At 38.1% G+C, this 17,060-nt stretch overlaps 1 protein-coding gene across 3 annotated transcripts in view; it reads right to left on the reverse strand.

Annotated features, from left to right (window-relative positions):
• The window catches only part of LOC123673049 (protein tramtrack, alpha isoform-like), a 49,914-nt gene that overhangs the window by 21,244 nt on the left and 11,610 nt on the right, over positions 1–17,060 (reverse strand). For 2 of the 3 annotated variants that reach the window (XM_045607458.1, XM_045607457.1), the window contains exons 2-3: positions 11,654–11,793; positions 3,545–3,709 (exon numbers count right to left, since the gene is read on the reverse strand). In XM_045607458.1, the coding sequence (XP_045463414.1) occupies positions 3,545–3,709; positions 11,654–11,791 (303 nt within the window). In that variant the 5' untranslated portion in view covers positions 11,792–11,793. Of the gene's footprint in view, positions 1–3,544; positions 3,710–11,653; positions 11,794–14,958; positions 15,059–17,060 lie in introns of those variants that run through there. The other variant, XM_045607459.1, reaches the window with a different exon arrangement.

Here is a 17,060-nt window from a genome sequence, read left to right on the forward strand (position 1 = left end):
GTTCATGTTTTCCCCCTCGAACGCTTCCAAAGGCCCGTCAGCGCTTCCAGAACGCCTCTTCGGACAAGACCAGCGGTCCCTCCACACCGGATATCTCGGGCCGCCGTCGGCACCGGCAGCCCCAGCTCCAGCCGGCCGCCAGGGGAGTGGTGGGGGGAGGCCGGAGGGGGTCGTCGGCAAAAAGGCCGCCCCCCCGTCTTCGACGACCGAGCTCGCGAACTACTGGCCTTGCTGAAAACATCGCCGTTTGCCCGATTGATTTTTATTGCGGGATTTCGCGCGGCGGCGGGGGCGGCCAGTGGCGTGCCTATGGGACGGGACGCAGGGGCGTAGATCTTTTTTTTTCTTGGGGGGGGGGTTATCGAAAAAATTTTTTTTGTCAACATTGTTTACTCCTAAGTTTACTCATATCTATAATGCCAGAAAAAGAGAAAACGAAGTTTGAACCAAATTACTCGAAATAATTTTTTTTTATTACCAATTCGATTGTTTTTAGCTTTTATATTGGGTGTTCCTGAATTGGAGTTACGAAGGAAAATGAGCGATTCCTTGGATAATTTTGAAAATAAATTGGCCCATGAACATGAGCCCACAAACGCTTTGTTTTCAAGATACAGGGTGTTTCTTATAGTCCTACTTTTTTGTGATGCTTAACCAGTTTATCGAATCTTTTCTTCACTACAGAGTTGGCAAATAAGTACCAAAACTTATAATTAATTCAATTATCAAAACTACCTAACTGGAACTTAATAAAAATAATAATATTTTGGATTTCCTGAGAATTACAACTATAGAGAGCTGTTTGAATTTTTTTATCGAAATCGATTGCAGATACAACAAAACTACAACAAACCAAAAAATGTAGTACTGAACCAGAGTTACTTTTTAAATTTTTCTGAACTACCAGTGGTTCACAAAAAAATAATTCTGGAGGAAAGAAACGGGCACCCTTCCAGAAAAAAATCACTTTGTAGATTTTCATTGAAAATTAGGATATCACATGATGAAAATTTTAAATTGGAATATTTATGCCAATTCAAGTTAAATATCTTGTGAAGGGATGGTGTTATTAGAGAAATTATCTCCAGTCCCCCCCCCCTTTTCTACGCCCTTGCAACAGTCTGAGGATTTTCGTCATAAACAATATCTTTCGCACAAAAGCCGCAAGAAAAAAATCCAAAAGCGATAGGTCACAAGATCTTCGTGATCATTTGACTATAGCGATGAGAATTGACAGGAAAACTTGAAAACGCGAACGATTTGTTTCATCTTCTTACCTTTATTTCATCAACCTATACCCACGCCACTGCTTGTAACTTCAACAACAAAATATTCTACGCCAAAAAGGAAGGTGCTAAAGTTATGATAAAAATGTTTTTTTTTTTTTCAAATCCTTAACACACCGTGAATGTATTGTATAGGTGAAAGGTTCAGGACATAAGTTTGGTGAAATTAATTTCTTAAATTAAGTAGGTAGGTTTTGAATGGTTGAAACAGTGAAACAACCTCTCGTAGGAAATTGTTTTTTCAAACATGGATGAACAGAGTTACTCACTCAATGAAAACAACAATAGATTTCCAGTTAGGGAATCTGTTACAGATTTACATCTAACAATTACGTTAATGAGCGAAAGAATAGAGCGCAAAAGTATAAAAAAATATTCATTTACCCACGAATTAGGAGCAAAAAGGATTCAGGGAAGATGAGGCCATAAGAAAGAAATCTTCTTTATCACATTCAAATCCAGAACTACAATGAAGAGTAGAAAACAGAATAAACAATGAAATAGATGTTTATTGCGGTTATTTCAGAATGAAGGTACCCTCTGGTAAAATTTAATTATTTTCTGAAATGAGAAAACTTTGATTATCGATTGTATTTTACATGGAATAAATGTTTACAGTATTCTTCTTTGAGCTGATTCTTCCTGCAGAATCCTGTAACAACAAAACTCCCCGGCGAACAGATGGAGCACCGACCGAACTCGTACGAGTGATCAATAATTCTAATAGATGGCGCAAGCAGTACAAAATGTAAAACACAATATATAATTTGAATTGATCATATTTCAATATGCATAATTCAGTTTCATGACAGAAATTATCAGAAACAATTCTTTGAAGCTTATAAATTCAGAGATAGGTATATAATATTGTTTCAATGTTTTCGTCTTGAAGAAACGATACGGAAAACAAAGACTTAATTTCCACCTTGGCATTTGTAATTCGATAATAGCTCTGTAGAAACCCGAGAAGCCGGAAAGTCGAGTAAAGAGATTGTCTTTCTTCAGAGTCCAGTATTCTTGTACTCTCTAATGAGATGATAACTCCAAACGAATAGAATGGAAAGTCATCCGATTCTTCATATTGGACATTCGAGTTTCCCGATCCCATGAACATTTCTTTCGCAGATTTCAATTGATACTGTTTGTCAGTTTGGAATTTCCAGCCGAAAAACGCCTTACGCTTCACAAGGTCAAAATCAATTCTGTCCGTACGTCCGGCCGCCGTGTACACGATAACTCTCAAACGGAATGCAAAGGGTGTTTTTTTTAGAGCTATAGAACTTTGAATTGCAATAAAACAACGATGGATTATTCGATCGACATGAATTTTATTTATCCGCAAGATAATCTTGTGGCATTACATTTTAAATATGATTTCTGGCATATGACCGCCACGGCTGGCTCTGATGTAGTCCAATCTGGACGTCCAATTTTCGATGACTTTTTCCAACATTTGTGGCCGTATATCGGCAATAACACAGCGAATGTTGTCTTCCAAATGGTTAGGGGTTTTTGGCTTATCCGCATAGACCCACAGAAAGTAGTCCAGCGGTGTTAAATCACAAGATCTTGGAGTCCACCAAACGTGTCTTTCATCAATAAATCGATTGTGGCACGAGCTGTGTGACATGTTGCGCTGTCTTAATTTCAGGAACCACAGCTCCTGGACATCATGGTTGTTCAATTCAGGAATGAAAAAGTTAGTAATCGTGGCTCTATACCGATCACCATTGACTGTAACGTTCTGGCCATCATCGTTTTTGAAGAAGTACGGAACAATAATTCAACCAGCCCATAAAGCGCACCAAACAGTCAGTTTTTCTGGATGTAACGGTGTTTCGACATACACTTGAGGATTAGCTTCACTCCAAATGCGGCAGTTTTGTTTGTTGACGTAGCCATTCAACCAGAAGTGCGCTTCAATGCTAATGGACGTAGTGCGCGATACGTATTCCGCAAAGAACCATTATTTTCGAAATAAAATTGCACTATTTGCAAGCGTTGTTCAGGCGTGAGTCTATTGATGATGAATTGCCAAACCAAACTGAGAATAAATCACTTGACAGCTGTTAAATCGGTCTCCATCTTGAACAGTAATGCCAACTTAAAGTTATATACCTCGAAAAAAAAACACCCGTTGCTAGACCCTTGAAATTTTCCGAATTGCTCTGTTGAATTCATTAATTGACAAAATCCGTTCGATGGTTCCGGAGTTATGAACATACGAATTTTTATTCTTAAGCCTATTTCACACTCACCTGTAACTCAGTCTGAGACACGTCTATCTCTCCTTTGTAAACGAAGTCTATGATGAATTTCAGATCGGAAAAACTGACGTCATGAGGCATTATGATAGTAGGGTGCTTGCAGGGATTCTCCAACAGCAACTTTTGAAAGTAGGAGGAGCAAGCAGACAAGACCACCTACAACAAAACTACCATCATTGTTGGTTGGGTTCGAATTCTGTTTGGTATCTTAAAGACGTGTATCGAACATTTGCATTGTTGATTTTCACGTATAGATGATTCAGACTTAGATTTTCGGGAAATTTGGAATTGGATAGATGTTGAGATATACAGGGTGACCCATTTTGAAAGATTAACTAAAATAACTGCATGGATTTAAAAATGTTTCAAATGAGTGGTTGTTAGTCTTCAGGGTGACATCGAAAGCAGACATCCAATGTGTCCTTGGAGTTTAACTTCAAGGTCATTCATAGGTTAAGCAGAATATAAATTTTCAATAAAACCAGGAGTATTTTGTCTATTTTTGTATTTTTGCTACAATAAGGATATGATGAGTTTGATAATTCTTAGAAATGTGAATTATCTGACGTTATTTTGTAGCCTGAAAAGATGTATGGGAAAAATCTTGGAGTGATGAGCAAATACCGCAAAAATTGGAAAAAAAAACCATTTTCAAAGCTCTTTATCTCGAAAACTATTCATTTTTCCGCTAAACATTTTGTGGATAAGGATTCAGAGCTTGACTTGATATTCAAGCTACTTGACTTGACTTGGAATCAAGTTCAAGTCAAGTAAAGGGTGTGGCATTACATTTTAAATATGATTTCTGGCATATGACCGCCACGGCTGGCTGGGATGTAGTCCAATCTGGACATCCAATTTTCGATGACTTCTTCTAACATTTGGGGCCGTATATCGGCAATAACAGGGCGAATGTTGTCTTCCAAATGGCCAAGGGTTTGTGGCTTATGCGCATAGTCCAATGAGTTTACATAGCCCCACAGAAAGTAGTTGCGCCGTCCTGTTGGAACCACAGCTCCTGGACATCATGGTTGTTCAATTCAGGAATGAAAAAGTTAGTAATCATGGCTCTATACCGATCACCATTGACTGTAACGTTCTGGCCATCATCGTTTTTTGAAGAAGTACGGACTAATGATTCCACCAGCCCATAAAGCGCAGCGAACAGTCAGTTTTTCTGGATGTAACGGTGTTTCGACATACACTTGAGGATTAGCTTCACTCCAAATGCGGCAGTTTTGTTTGTTGTAGCCATTCAACCAGAAGTGCGCTTCGTCGCTAAACAAAATAAAATGGACGTAGTGCGCGATAGGTATTCCGCACAGAACCATTATTTTCGAAATAAAATTGCACTATTTGCAAGCGTTGTTCAGGCGTGAGTCTATTCATGGTGAATTGCCAAACCAAACTGAGAATAAATCACTTGACAGCTGTTAAATTGGTCGCCATCTTGAACAGTAATGCCAACTGAAAGTTATATACCTCGAAAACACCCTACAGTAAATTTTTTAATGTCATGTATATATTTATTTATCAAGTACTTGAAAAATCAGCTTCTCGATATTTAGGTTTGCGGAGTCCTTTTTTGATCTAGTATTAGATCCAGTTTTCCTGAAAATTTCTTCGTCTTTATCGTAACTGATATTATCTGTCCGCTTCAATGAAGCGAGTGGTCTTCAGATGTCTCGAAAAGAATTTACGATGTTCGAAAAATTCTGGCCCCCATTCGAAAAACCCAGCATGTGCGAAAATCTTTAGGTTTTTTTTCCTTCTCAAGGGGAAAAACGACAAAATCATGAACCGGAGTTCCAGCTTTAAGCGATGCGCGCAGGTTGGCACGTATAACCGCGAGAAAATTCCCACCGGGTCATTTCCGGTCGGAATCCATTAGAAAGCCCCGTTTTCCACGCCAGCTCGGATAACGGCTTTCGAAGTAACCAAACGCGGACAGATATGCCAAAGTGGACGAAAACTGACAACACTGTACGTGAAATAAAGTGGAGAAACACACTGGGGAACTTTTCGCTGTTATTCTTAAACCCATTTACGCTTTAAGTAGACCGTGGAAAATTTCGAGTCTCTGAAGGAATCTCTGGAGTTCCCTCCAGAAAGCTAAGTGCGCTTAATAAAGCGTTCACCCTTCCAGGTACCAAACTCGCCGAACGCAGCTTCGATTTGAGATGACGAAGTTCAGTAATGGACTATAATATTTATTATTTGCTGAGGTAATTAATACAGAGTGTTCCTAAATTAGAGGTACAAACGAAAATGAGAGATTCCCTGAATAATTTTTAGAAGAAATAAAAGTCCTAATAAAAATGCTTCGTTTTCTAACAACACTAAATTTGTAATTGAAATTTGGCATAATTATTCCAATTTAGAGTTAACATCATATGATATGCCAGTTTCGATTGTAAATTAACAGGGTGGTATTTTTTAAGTAGCAGTGCCCGCTTCTTTCCTTCAGGAAATTTTTTTGGTGGACCACTGGTAGTATAAAAAATGTAAACGGAAACTGTGCTATCGTACTAAATTTTTTATTCCTTGTAGTTTTGTCGTATCTAATACCGATTTCGACAAAAAAAGCAATTTTCTCGAAATCCTTGGGAAAATTCAAATTATCATAAAAATCCAAGTAGCAGTAAGCTGTGCCCATTGAATTAATTATTTATTTTGGTGCATATTCTCCCAATATGTAACAATGATTCATAAAGATTCGATAAACTCTTATAACCACCAAAAAAAAGAAGGACTATAAGCGTTTTTGGGTCAATGTTTATAGGACATTTTATTCTTAAAACTAACCAAGAAATCTCTCATTTTTCATTTGTACTTCCAATTTTGGAACATCCTGTATGTATAATAAAGAGATTTTCAATAGAAAATAATACAATTTGAATTGGCAACACGGTGTATTATTTTTGACATTTTTTATGCCATTTGGCAGATTATGTCATTTATTAATGAAAAATACATTCTACAAATACAACGTTTAGGAATTGTTGAATTGTTTTATAAATATCAGTGCTCATTTGTGAATACCCCCAGAAATTCAATAAAATGGACGACATTATTCAATTTGATCCACACTACAAGATACAAGAACACCCAACATTTTAAAGATAATATGAGAAAAATTCTATTTTCTCATCGAAAGTAAGTGACTCTACATTTGTGGTTGTATCAAAAATGAATAAGTGTTATTCATCAGAAGTGATGATAAGTGTTGTCCAGAATTTGTTTCATCGACAACAACGGTTGAAATGACGTATGTTGGCTTCAAATATTGTTAAATGTTGGAGTAAATGTATCACTCTGAACTCTGACGACTATTTTTAATTTTATTATTTCATGAATTCCAATTGAGTAAGGACCGAATCCATCAAATGAAATCAAGTTGATGATTGTCATTCTTTAATACAATGAACACATTCATTTTCAGTGTTGGGACACCCTTTATCCACAAAGCGATAAAAAAACCCACTCCAATCGAATCAGAATCATTTTCCCCGATAGCCTTAAGTCCTACACGACCCTCAAACAGAAAAATCCCCTTCGAAAATCGTCAATCCAACGGATACGTAGAAAAAACCAACCCCCTTTATTATTATTACCCTTCCTCGTTCCTGCTACCCCCATGGAACACCCTGACGATCCCCTACGCATGGAACTCTCCGCTCTTTCCGATGAATCACCACATCGGCGTTGCCAGGTCGGGCGGTTTTTCCCAGGAATAGGGAAATCCAATGTCGTTTGGGGAATAACTTCATAAAAAACAAGTGAAATCTGGGGAACGATGAAAATGAGTTCTGTGAAAATTATCGGATGATATTAGACAGTCAATTGTCGGATTGTGATATATTTCAAATCCAAAATTTTACTATATCGTTAAGAATGTATATTTTATTGAATGAAATATATTTATTTGGGTGATTCCAGATTAAATATGTAAATTTGAAAATTTGGAATCCGATATTTTTCCTAATTGTCGAATTTATAATAAGCAGAACATTTATTATTTTCTGTATCTGTGTTTAGCAACTTTTGCTCTCCTAGTGTCATCGGTTGTTTCACGTCGTTTAGCCCGCTTGAAGTTTCTTTTCTGAATTTTTGATATATTTAGGTATTTATTTCAATATATTTTGAGTTAATATGAAACGTTGATTCACTATGGACATAAGAAGTGCTTTCTTTGTGGAGAAAGTCACGAATTGAGTGAAATATCGTCTCACTGATATGTTTTCATTTCCGCGCGCTTCATGTCAATTTTGATAGTTCATGTTGGAGACAAAATTTGCTTAGGAAAATGACGCATGCTTCCTCTATCTGTGTTGGATCAAAATGTATTTATAACTTAATTATGGTAATTTAAGTAATATTTTGTTATTTACTTTGTTCTGATGAATTTGTTGAGTCTCTTCTTGATTCCATTATTAACATAATTATCTGTTCTCATTTTATTGATTAATTTGACCGTTCGTCATATATAAATGACCTAAAATGCTCACACCAATTCGAGATGTTGAGGAGTTATAGTTAAAAATGCTTAAATGATCTGATTATTAATCTGGAAACTACGATTTTTCATTCAGTATTATCTCTCAAAATAATTTCATTAAAAACTCTTGCCATATCAGACTGACACAATGTTCAGGAAGCTGAAATATACATTCAGTAAGACAAAAACAACAAAAAACATGACCTAAAACACTCACATCAATTCGAGATGTCGAGGAGTTCATAGTTGAAAATGCTTTAATGATCTGATTATTAATCTGGAAACTACGATGTGAGTGTTTTAGGTCATGTCTGTTGTTATATTTTTGTCTTACTGAATGTAGATGGTCACAATGATGACCGAAAGCTAGGATGGTACAATAAATGAGATAGATCATATAGAGTTTGACTACCATACCGATATCCTTGAATTATTATTCTTTTATTCAACTTGATAATTCTTTTTACAAAGCTTTGTAAGAATATTATTATTACCCTGGAAAAAATAATTTTTCTGACCCGGCAACGCCGCACCACATGGTTATCCGAGTCGGAGGACCAGAGAGCCAGAATGGATCGATACTGGAGTTCGTATGGAAGGGCGGTACCGCCTCGGCACGGAAATCGGCATCCCCAGCGGGACCCGTTGCTATGCCAATGCCGGCTGGGACCCCGGGCAACCTCCCGACAGAGAGGCAGGACGGAAGAAGGACGCCGCCGTCCTCCTCCTGAACGGGTACGTGACGGGCCGGGGGCCGAGATTACCGAGGGAACAACTCTGCTCGGGTGCCACACACACAGCTGTTCGCCGTTCTGGCTCTGGTTGCTGCTGGGCGGCGGTGCCAAGTCGGTCGGTTCGGACGTGGATGGAGGGATGAACTTGGCAGGTTTGAAGGTCGATGTCGATGTGGTGTGGTCCGTTTGTTGGCTTGGCGACCGTGGGAGTTTGGCGTTGGTGCAACGAAGGGCGTAGAAATATGGGCTAACTTGGAGAAATTAATGATAATAATTGAAATATTATTATTATTATTATTAAAATAATGGACCAATCCATGAAGAGGTACAAAATCTCCATCAAGGGACTTCAAATATTTCAAGGTATTCAAAATTCGGATAATTAGAGATCATCAATTCTAACACTGCTCACCGATTGTTGGTAAACCTCACAGTTTAAGGAAATTCGAACTTGGAATTTGAAAAAAAAAACTGTAAAAATTGAATCTATAGACAAGAATCGTTATAGATCCTAAAATATTTGTCACAGATCCGTCGAATGAGAACGTTTTCGAAGATCGAGCATCGATCTACGATATGATGAAATTTCAAGCCCGTATTTTGCATCCAGGAGAAATGGCAGTCTCGAGAAATTTTGAAAATTTGAGTTATAACCTCTAATTTCTGAAATAATGGACCAATCGTCCAACTGTATGTATTTTCGTGAATCACGTGATTATCTAAGGGTTAGGTATGCAAAATTTTTCGACAAAAAATTTTTCAGATGAGATCGAAATTCGGCTAATGAGGGATCATCAATTCTGGCCCCGCTCACCGATTTTGCGTAGACCTCACGGTTTTGAGGCAATTCGAACTCGAAATTTGGGAAAAAATTGAATTTCCATCCAAAAATCGTTATATCTCCTACGAATAGACAAAATTCCAGGACGAGCGTAAGCGAGTCCTAGAAGTCTGTGAGTCAAAAAAAACCATTTTCGGGCGTGTTGCGTATATTATTTTTTCGGCAACCATGTAGAATAACAAATCAATTAGACGGCACATTCCTTTCATGTACATTTTAATTCTTATTTAAATTACAGAACAGAAAATACCAAATATGAACTGTCAGCCGTTTTCTCGGTTGCTATGGTAATGATCAACTGCATTTATTAAAAATATACCTACCAAGATTTTCATATTCACAATGACACAAACGACGTGATTCTTTTCCGGCCTAGTCCAGGAAGTACGTACTTTCCGGACTAGGCCGGGAAACTACTTTAAAAGAGAAAAAGCGTCCGGGAAGTGAGCGTCCCGGACGTTTGTCTAAAAAAAATTTTTCAGGTGAGATCGAAATTCCGCTCATTAGAAATCGTCAATTCTTGCACCGCTCACTGATTCTTTGTAGAGCTCACGGTTTCGAGGAAATTTGAACTCGAAATTTGGGAAAAAATTGAATGTGCCTCGAAAAATCGTTATATCTCCTAAATAATTCGTCACAGATCCCTCAAATAAAAAGTGTTTTGAACATCAAGTTGCCATCTAAGACATACTGAGGTTTCAAGGGCGTAGCTCACGTCCAGGAGAAGTTTCAGCCTAGGGTTGCCTAAGGGCTAGGTATTATTTTGATTACAATTTAATTTGTAGATATAATTTCTATTAGAAAACGGTTTGGAGGTTCATGTAAATTTCTGACCTACTGAGTTCATGTTCAGTGTTGTCCTTATTCCAATCGTTTCAAAAATATCGTAACCATCAATGAAACACCCTGTTAACATCCCCTTTCCTTTTGAGATAAAAATAACGCACACCCCTCCACATATAAATAGATTCAGGAACTGTTGAGACAGGAAACCAAATATCGTCTTCCTTACTAACGGAAAAAGGCTCAATTTTGATGTCAGTTTTTCTGGCAGCCTTATCGAATATAACGGGTGTTTTCTTTCGAGGTATATAACTTTAAGTTAGCATTACTGTTCAAGATGGCGACCGATTTGACAGCTGTCAAGTGATTTATTCTCAGTTTGGTTTGGCAATTCATCATGAATAGACTCACGCCTGAACAACTCTTGCAAATAGTGCAATTTTATTTCGAAAATAATGGTTCTGTGCGGAATACGTATCGCGCACTACGTCCATTTTATTTTGTTTAGCGATGAAGCGCACTTCTGGTTGGATGGCTACGTCAACAAACAAAACTGCCGCATTTGGAGTGAAGCTAATCCTCAAGTGTATGTCGAAACACCGTTACATCCAGAAAAACTGACTGTTTGGTGCGGTTTATGGGCTGGTGGAATCATTGGTCCGTACTTCTTCATAAACGATGATGGCCAGAACGTTACAGTCAATGATGAGCGGTATAGAGCCATGATTACTAACTTTTTCATTCCTGGATTGAACAACCATGATGTCCAGGAGCTGTGGTTCCAACAAGACGGCGCAACATGTCATACAGCTCGTGTCACAATCGATTTATTGATGAAAGACACATTTGGTGACCGCCTAATTTCACGTTTTGGACCTGTGAATTGACCTCCAAGATCTTGTGATTTAACACCGCTAGACTACTTTCTGTGGGGCTATGTAATGTCATTGGTTTATGCGGATAAGCCACAAACTCTTGACCATTTGGAAGACAACATTCGCCGTGTTATTGCCGATATACGGCCACAAATGTTGGAAATAGTTATCGAAAATTGGACGTCCAGATTGGACTACATCCGAGCCAGCCGTGGCGGTCATATGCCAGAAATCATATCTAAAATGTAATGCCACAAGATTATCTTGCGAATAAATAAAATTCATGTCAATCGAATAATCCATCGTTGTTTTATTGCAATTTAATTTTCTATAGTTCTAAAAAAAGCACCCTTCATATACTATACTCACTTTGTGCGCTTTGAGCGAAAGATCATCGCATGCCAAAGTTACATCGACGAAGTCTTCGTTCCGTAACAGCTGGTGAAAGACTGAGGTCATATTACTCTGGTAATTATTCCATCTCAGGCAATAGTGCTGGCTCGTCATTTCTGAAACAATAAGAATCCATTGTAAGAACATGCGAAGAGAGGCTTAGTTTAGGAAGCCAGGTAGACCTGTTCCACACGATGCGATTTGTCTGTTCAAGTTCATTGGAACGTGGGTGGGTAGCTTTAATGTTGCTACACCTCATCAGAACAGATTTTTAGTGGTTGTTTTGATTTTTCGTGGAGGAAAATATCTTATGGATGTAACTTAGAAACCGTTGGAACGGTTTACAAGTCAAAATTACTATAAGAATTCCAAGCCTCTAATAGTATATTATTCAACGAGCGGTAATGTAGGTCATAACTCACGCAGATGAAGTTTGCAGCACGAGCCGCAGGCGAGTGCTGTAATTCATCAAGTGAGTTATGACCATTACCGCAAGTTGAATACTATACTTCATCTAAGACTATATCAATAAATACTAAGAAGAAAATACAGACTTAGAATATAGACAGAAGGAACGGGAAATAAACATATGTGCTCGATCCCGACTACAAGAGAGGTGGAAACTTAGTGTCACCAATCACAATCGAACTAGCTTCGGCTAGCTCGAATCCAGTACAGAGTACAGACATAGAACTATATTGAAAACCCTTAATAGTTGCCTATAAAAATGCATTAAAATATACCAAAAAAACATTCCCTGTGAACGACGACTTAATGACCTTATTGCTACAAACTTCTCAATATTTTTTTTTGGGCAAGTAATTCTGTATGGTAACATTAGCTGTTTGTCTTTTGGAAATGTATACCTATATAATATTTCATCTTCACTATCTGAATTAATCGTTTTCAGCAAAACATTCACAATTATTAGATATCAACTTAATTTGAAAACGTCAAAATTATTAAAGTGACATTCCCTCGGACATTCCTCCCCTCAATAACAATAATGGAATGTTCCCTTTCGGCCAATCGAATAGAAGCTGAGAAGTATAGAAGCACAGATCCATATTTTCCGATTTATTATAGTGAGTTATTATAACTCACGATGTTTGTTAATAGATACTATTAATTGCTCAAAAGCAGTTGAATAATGAATATATAATTCAATAGGAATAGATAAAGGAATGTTTATATTCAGCTTAAATCTCGACCTTATTTTGGATATTTTGAATGTTGAAAAGACTGAAATTCATATCGAAATAGTGATTTTCATATTTCTTCGTCTGCAGAACAACCACTATGGTATAATTGAAATCTCACCTCATTTTAGCATGAACGTAACAAAATTTGCCAACCTATATTTTTGGCAACGTCTAGTATTCTAGTATTACCCACTCTGATGTTAAGTTTCAGATAATGAAGGGATTTTCCAATAATAAGTTTCATTTTGAATAGCCCCATATCTGGGTAGCTGTCATTTTTGAAGCTATCACCTTTTGACATTGGACAAGTAAAAACTACGCCATTACTAAAAGTGATACACACCACTGAAATTGAAAATTCATTACAAAACTTTGCAGTCACCGTTCACAGAACTGAAGCACTTTTGGGTCGTCCTGAAGCACCTTCTCGACCGACAATAGCAAAACTGGTGGAAAAATTTGAACTTTAAGGGCAAGTTAATGATGTGAAGAATCAAAACCGTGTGCGTAGCTCAGGAATAGCTGAGAATATTGCTGCTGTAGCACGTAGCAGGTTTGTCTATGTCGATTTTGGGAATAAGGCATTCCCAAAAGACATTTCACCGTATTTAGCATGAAGCTTTTGAGGCTTCAACGATGAGGCCCATTTTTACCTCGGAGGGTATGTAAATAAGCAGAATTGTCGCACTTTGTGCTCGGAAAATCCATGAATGTTAGTTTAAAAGCCTCTTCAACCTCAATGAGTCACTGTTTGGTGCTGTTTTTGAGCTGGTGGTGTGATTCGACCTTACTTATTCAAAAATGAAGCTAGTGCAATTGGAATGGTGAACGGATTGCGCTACCAAGCTATGATTAATGATTTTTTTTGACCGGAATTGCAAGATATTGATGTGGATGACGTTTATTTCCAACAAGACAGCGCTACATGAAATTGGTGAAAAATTTGAGCTGTTTGGAAAATATAGTGAAGAATCGAAACCGTATGCGTTTTTCAAGAACAACTAATAATAACAGCATAATATTTTGATGGCTAACAGACAATTGTTCTAATTCCGAAAAAAAGTACTTCCTAGAGCGGGACTCGAACCCGCAACATCCGAATCACTAGTCCGATGCTCTACCAATCGAGCCACCGAGGAAGTTGATGGTTACAATCGCATTTCGAGGAAACCCTTCTCCTGGAATCAATTGGTAGTAGTATCCCTCATGAGGATGGTTACCCCCTTTTAAAAAAGGAAAATCTTTCAATTTTTCATGATTTTTGCTAAGTTAAATTTTTAAAGAAATGTTTCCTAGCCGTGTAACAATGTTTCCTAGCCGGTGGCCAATTGTAATCACAATTGGCCACCGAGATCTCGTGATCTGACTCCTTTAGGAAAATATGAATACGCTTACAAATGTTTCATTTGAACAAGCATCAACAAGGCATAGTAATGCAGCCAAATATCTGTTAGAAATGAGCCCAGAAATAGGCATGAAAAGAGGCGTTAAAATTACCATCTAGCCTATACGCTCTATTAGTGATGACGTCACACACCGCCATTTTAGTTCTTCTGTCAGTGTTCGGAATCCAAACAACCAAATTGTCATTCAAATTAGTACGTTGTCGTTGAAGAAATTGGCTTATTTTGATAAATGAGATTATTTAAGGAACGATTTTACCATTAGTTGATAGACAGAAGGCACGAGATTAATGCCAGTAAGTTCGAACTTGAAGTTCAACTAATAAACACGGCTTTTACAAAATCTGGGGAATGATACAGGATTCAAACTTACTGGTATTAACCTCGTTCCTTCTGTCTATCAATTAATACCGAAATCGTTCCTCAAATACTCTTATTTATGAAAATAAGCCAATTCCTTCAACGACACCGTACTAATTTGAATGACAATTTATTTGTTTGGACTCCGAACACTGACAGGAGAACCAAAAATGGCGGTGTGTTACGTTGGTGGACCTGTATTTTGACATTTCAGGGGAAACACGGAATCATGCGCATTGAACGCCCGGACGAAAACGCAATAAGGAAGAACGAACCTAAAATCGAATATCAACATTTCAAAACACGTCATACTCACCGAACGAACGTCAGAAAAGAGCTTTGGTCACTTTTAACGCGGTTAGGACAAATAGCGATCACGAGCGTCTAAGAATAATCTTCGTATCGGTCAGAAAGGAAACTGCAAACTGCGAATGGGACGAAGAGCCGAAGTAGAAGGTCGCACAAAACGCCTTTTTGCTTGCTTCGTGAAACGCCGTGGTAGAAACGAAAGGCCCGGGATAAACAAAGAGAAGGATGATGATGCGGTGGGTGCAGAGTATCAGGGGGAAGAGGACGAGGAAGAGAGAGAAGAGGAGATGCAGGGAGGCGAAAGGGATGAACACGGAGATGAACGACGTAGATGCGCGGATAGGAGACGGCTAGTGGAGGAGTCCTTTATCTACGCGTGGCTGGACGCCTGATGTTCGTATGTTTTGAAAGGATGCAGGGGGGAGGTTTGAGTCGGGACAGATGATATCTGCAGTTTTGTGCAGATAAAGAAACTGAAGTTTTTTGTGCGATCCTTTTTTAAAACGTTTTTTTTTGATACGCTTGTTGTACTTATGAAGTACATAGGCGTACAACTTTGCTTCCGACTTTTTTTCCGGAATTCGAGGGGCTTTATTGTAAAAAACTGGTTATATTCTTTAGTATTTTAGTGGTTTATGAATTCCATTTTATTTTTGTAGTTTTGAGTTTATGGGTGTAAACCTCTACTCTATTCTTTTGTAAATAATAATGATAATACATTTATGACTCTAAAGTATTGTCCATCGCTGGCCATTACTTTCTCCCATCTTTCGGGCAGCGTACGAATCCCGCGTTGAAAAAACTGGTCATCTTTCGAAGTGATCCACGATTCGATCCAATTTTTTCAACGTTTCCAAGTATGTCTTTCGCAACATGCTGTAAAATCACTTTATCATATTTCTCGTTGTATTGCGGCAGTTTGTATTTCAATGCTTGGCTCAAACGCATTAATTGCGTTCGATAACGATCGCCTGTGATTGTTTCAGTCGGTTTTAACAACTCATGATACACCACGCCGAGCTGGTGCCACCAAATACTGAGCATGACCTTGGAACCGTGAATATTCGGTTTGGATGTCGACGTGGTAGCATGATCGGGATATTTCCATGTTTTTCTGCGCTTGGGATTATCGTAATGAACCCCGTTTTCATCTCCAGTCACAATGCGATGCATAAATTCTTTCCGTCTTTGCCTTGCAAGCAGCTATTCACAAGCAAACAAATGCCGTTCAACATCTCTCGGCTTTAACTCGTACGGCACCCAATTTCCTTATTCCTGAATCATTCCCATGACTTTCAGGCATTTTGAAATGGCTTGTTGCGCCACTCCCAATGATCCCGCCAATTCTTGTTGTGTTTGACACGGGTCGTGATCAAGTAATGCCTAATGCCTCCAATTCTGCATCTTCGAAAACATTCTCTCTTCCACCGCCACGCTGGTCTTCGACGTCGAAAACACCGTTTTCGAAGTGTTGAAACCACTCTCGGCACGTTCTTTCACTAATACTGGCTCATCATACGTATTTGAGAGCATTCGATGAGCCTCAGCAGCAGATTTTTTCATATCAAAGCAGAAAATTAAAACCTCCCGAAAATGAAGAGAATTTGGCTCGTAAGCTGAAATGTTTCATCGACAATAACTTTATGATGCAGATCATCGTCTAATATTTCGATGGCGTTATGTTTACAAATGGCATGATGTCATAGATGACGAATCATAGATGTCAACTGCAGTGGAGGATCCATGTGGGGTTTTCATCTCATTTTGGTGACAGACCAAACGATTCGTTTTTAAAGTCTCAAATTACATAATTATAATAGCATAATATATGATGGATTACAGACTCGAGGAAGTACTTTCTCCGGAATTAAAAATAGTCTGTAAGCCATCATATATGTATTAGGCTATTATACCAAACAATGTTATTCTGTTTTTATTATTTTGTATGTATATCGAGAATACAATTGATATTTCACTTTAGTCATATGAGAATATTTACATCCATTATCCTCCACATCCTAAAACTTTACCATGAATCCGCTACTGGTCAACCTTAAAAACGCACTCAAGCCTGGGAAATTTGGATTGTTAAATAGCATTCTAAATATA

Source organism: Harmonia axyridis, chromosome 2 (assembly GCF_914767665.1).
Source record: "Harmonia axyridis chromosome 2, icHarAxyr1.1, whole genome shotgun sequence".
Classification (NCBI taxonomy): domain Eukaryota; kingdom Metazoa; phylum Arthropoda; class Insecta; order Coleoptera; family Coccinellidae; genus Harmonia; species Harmonia axyridis.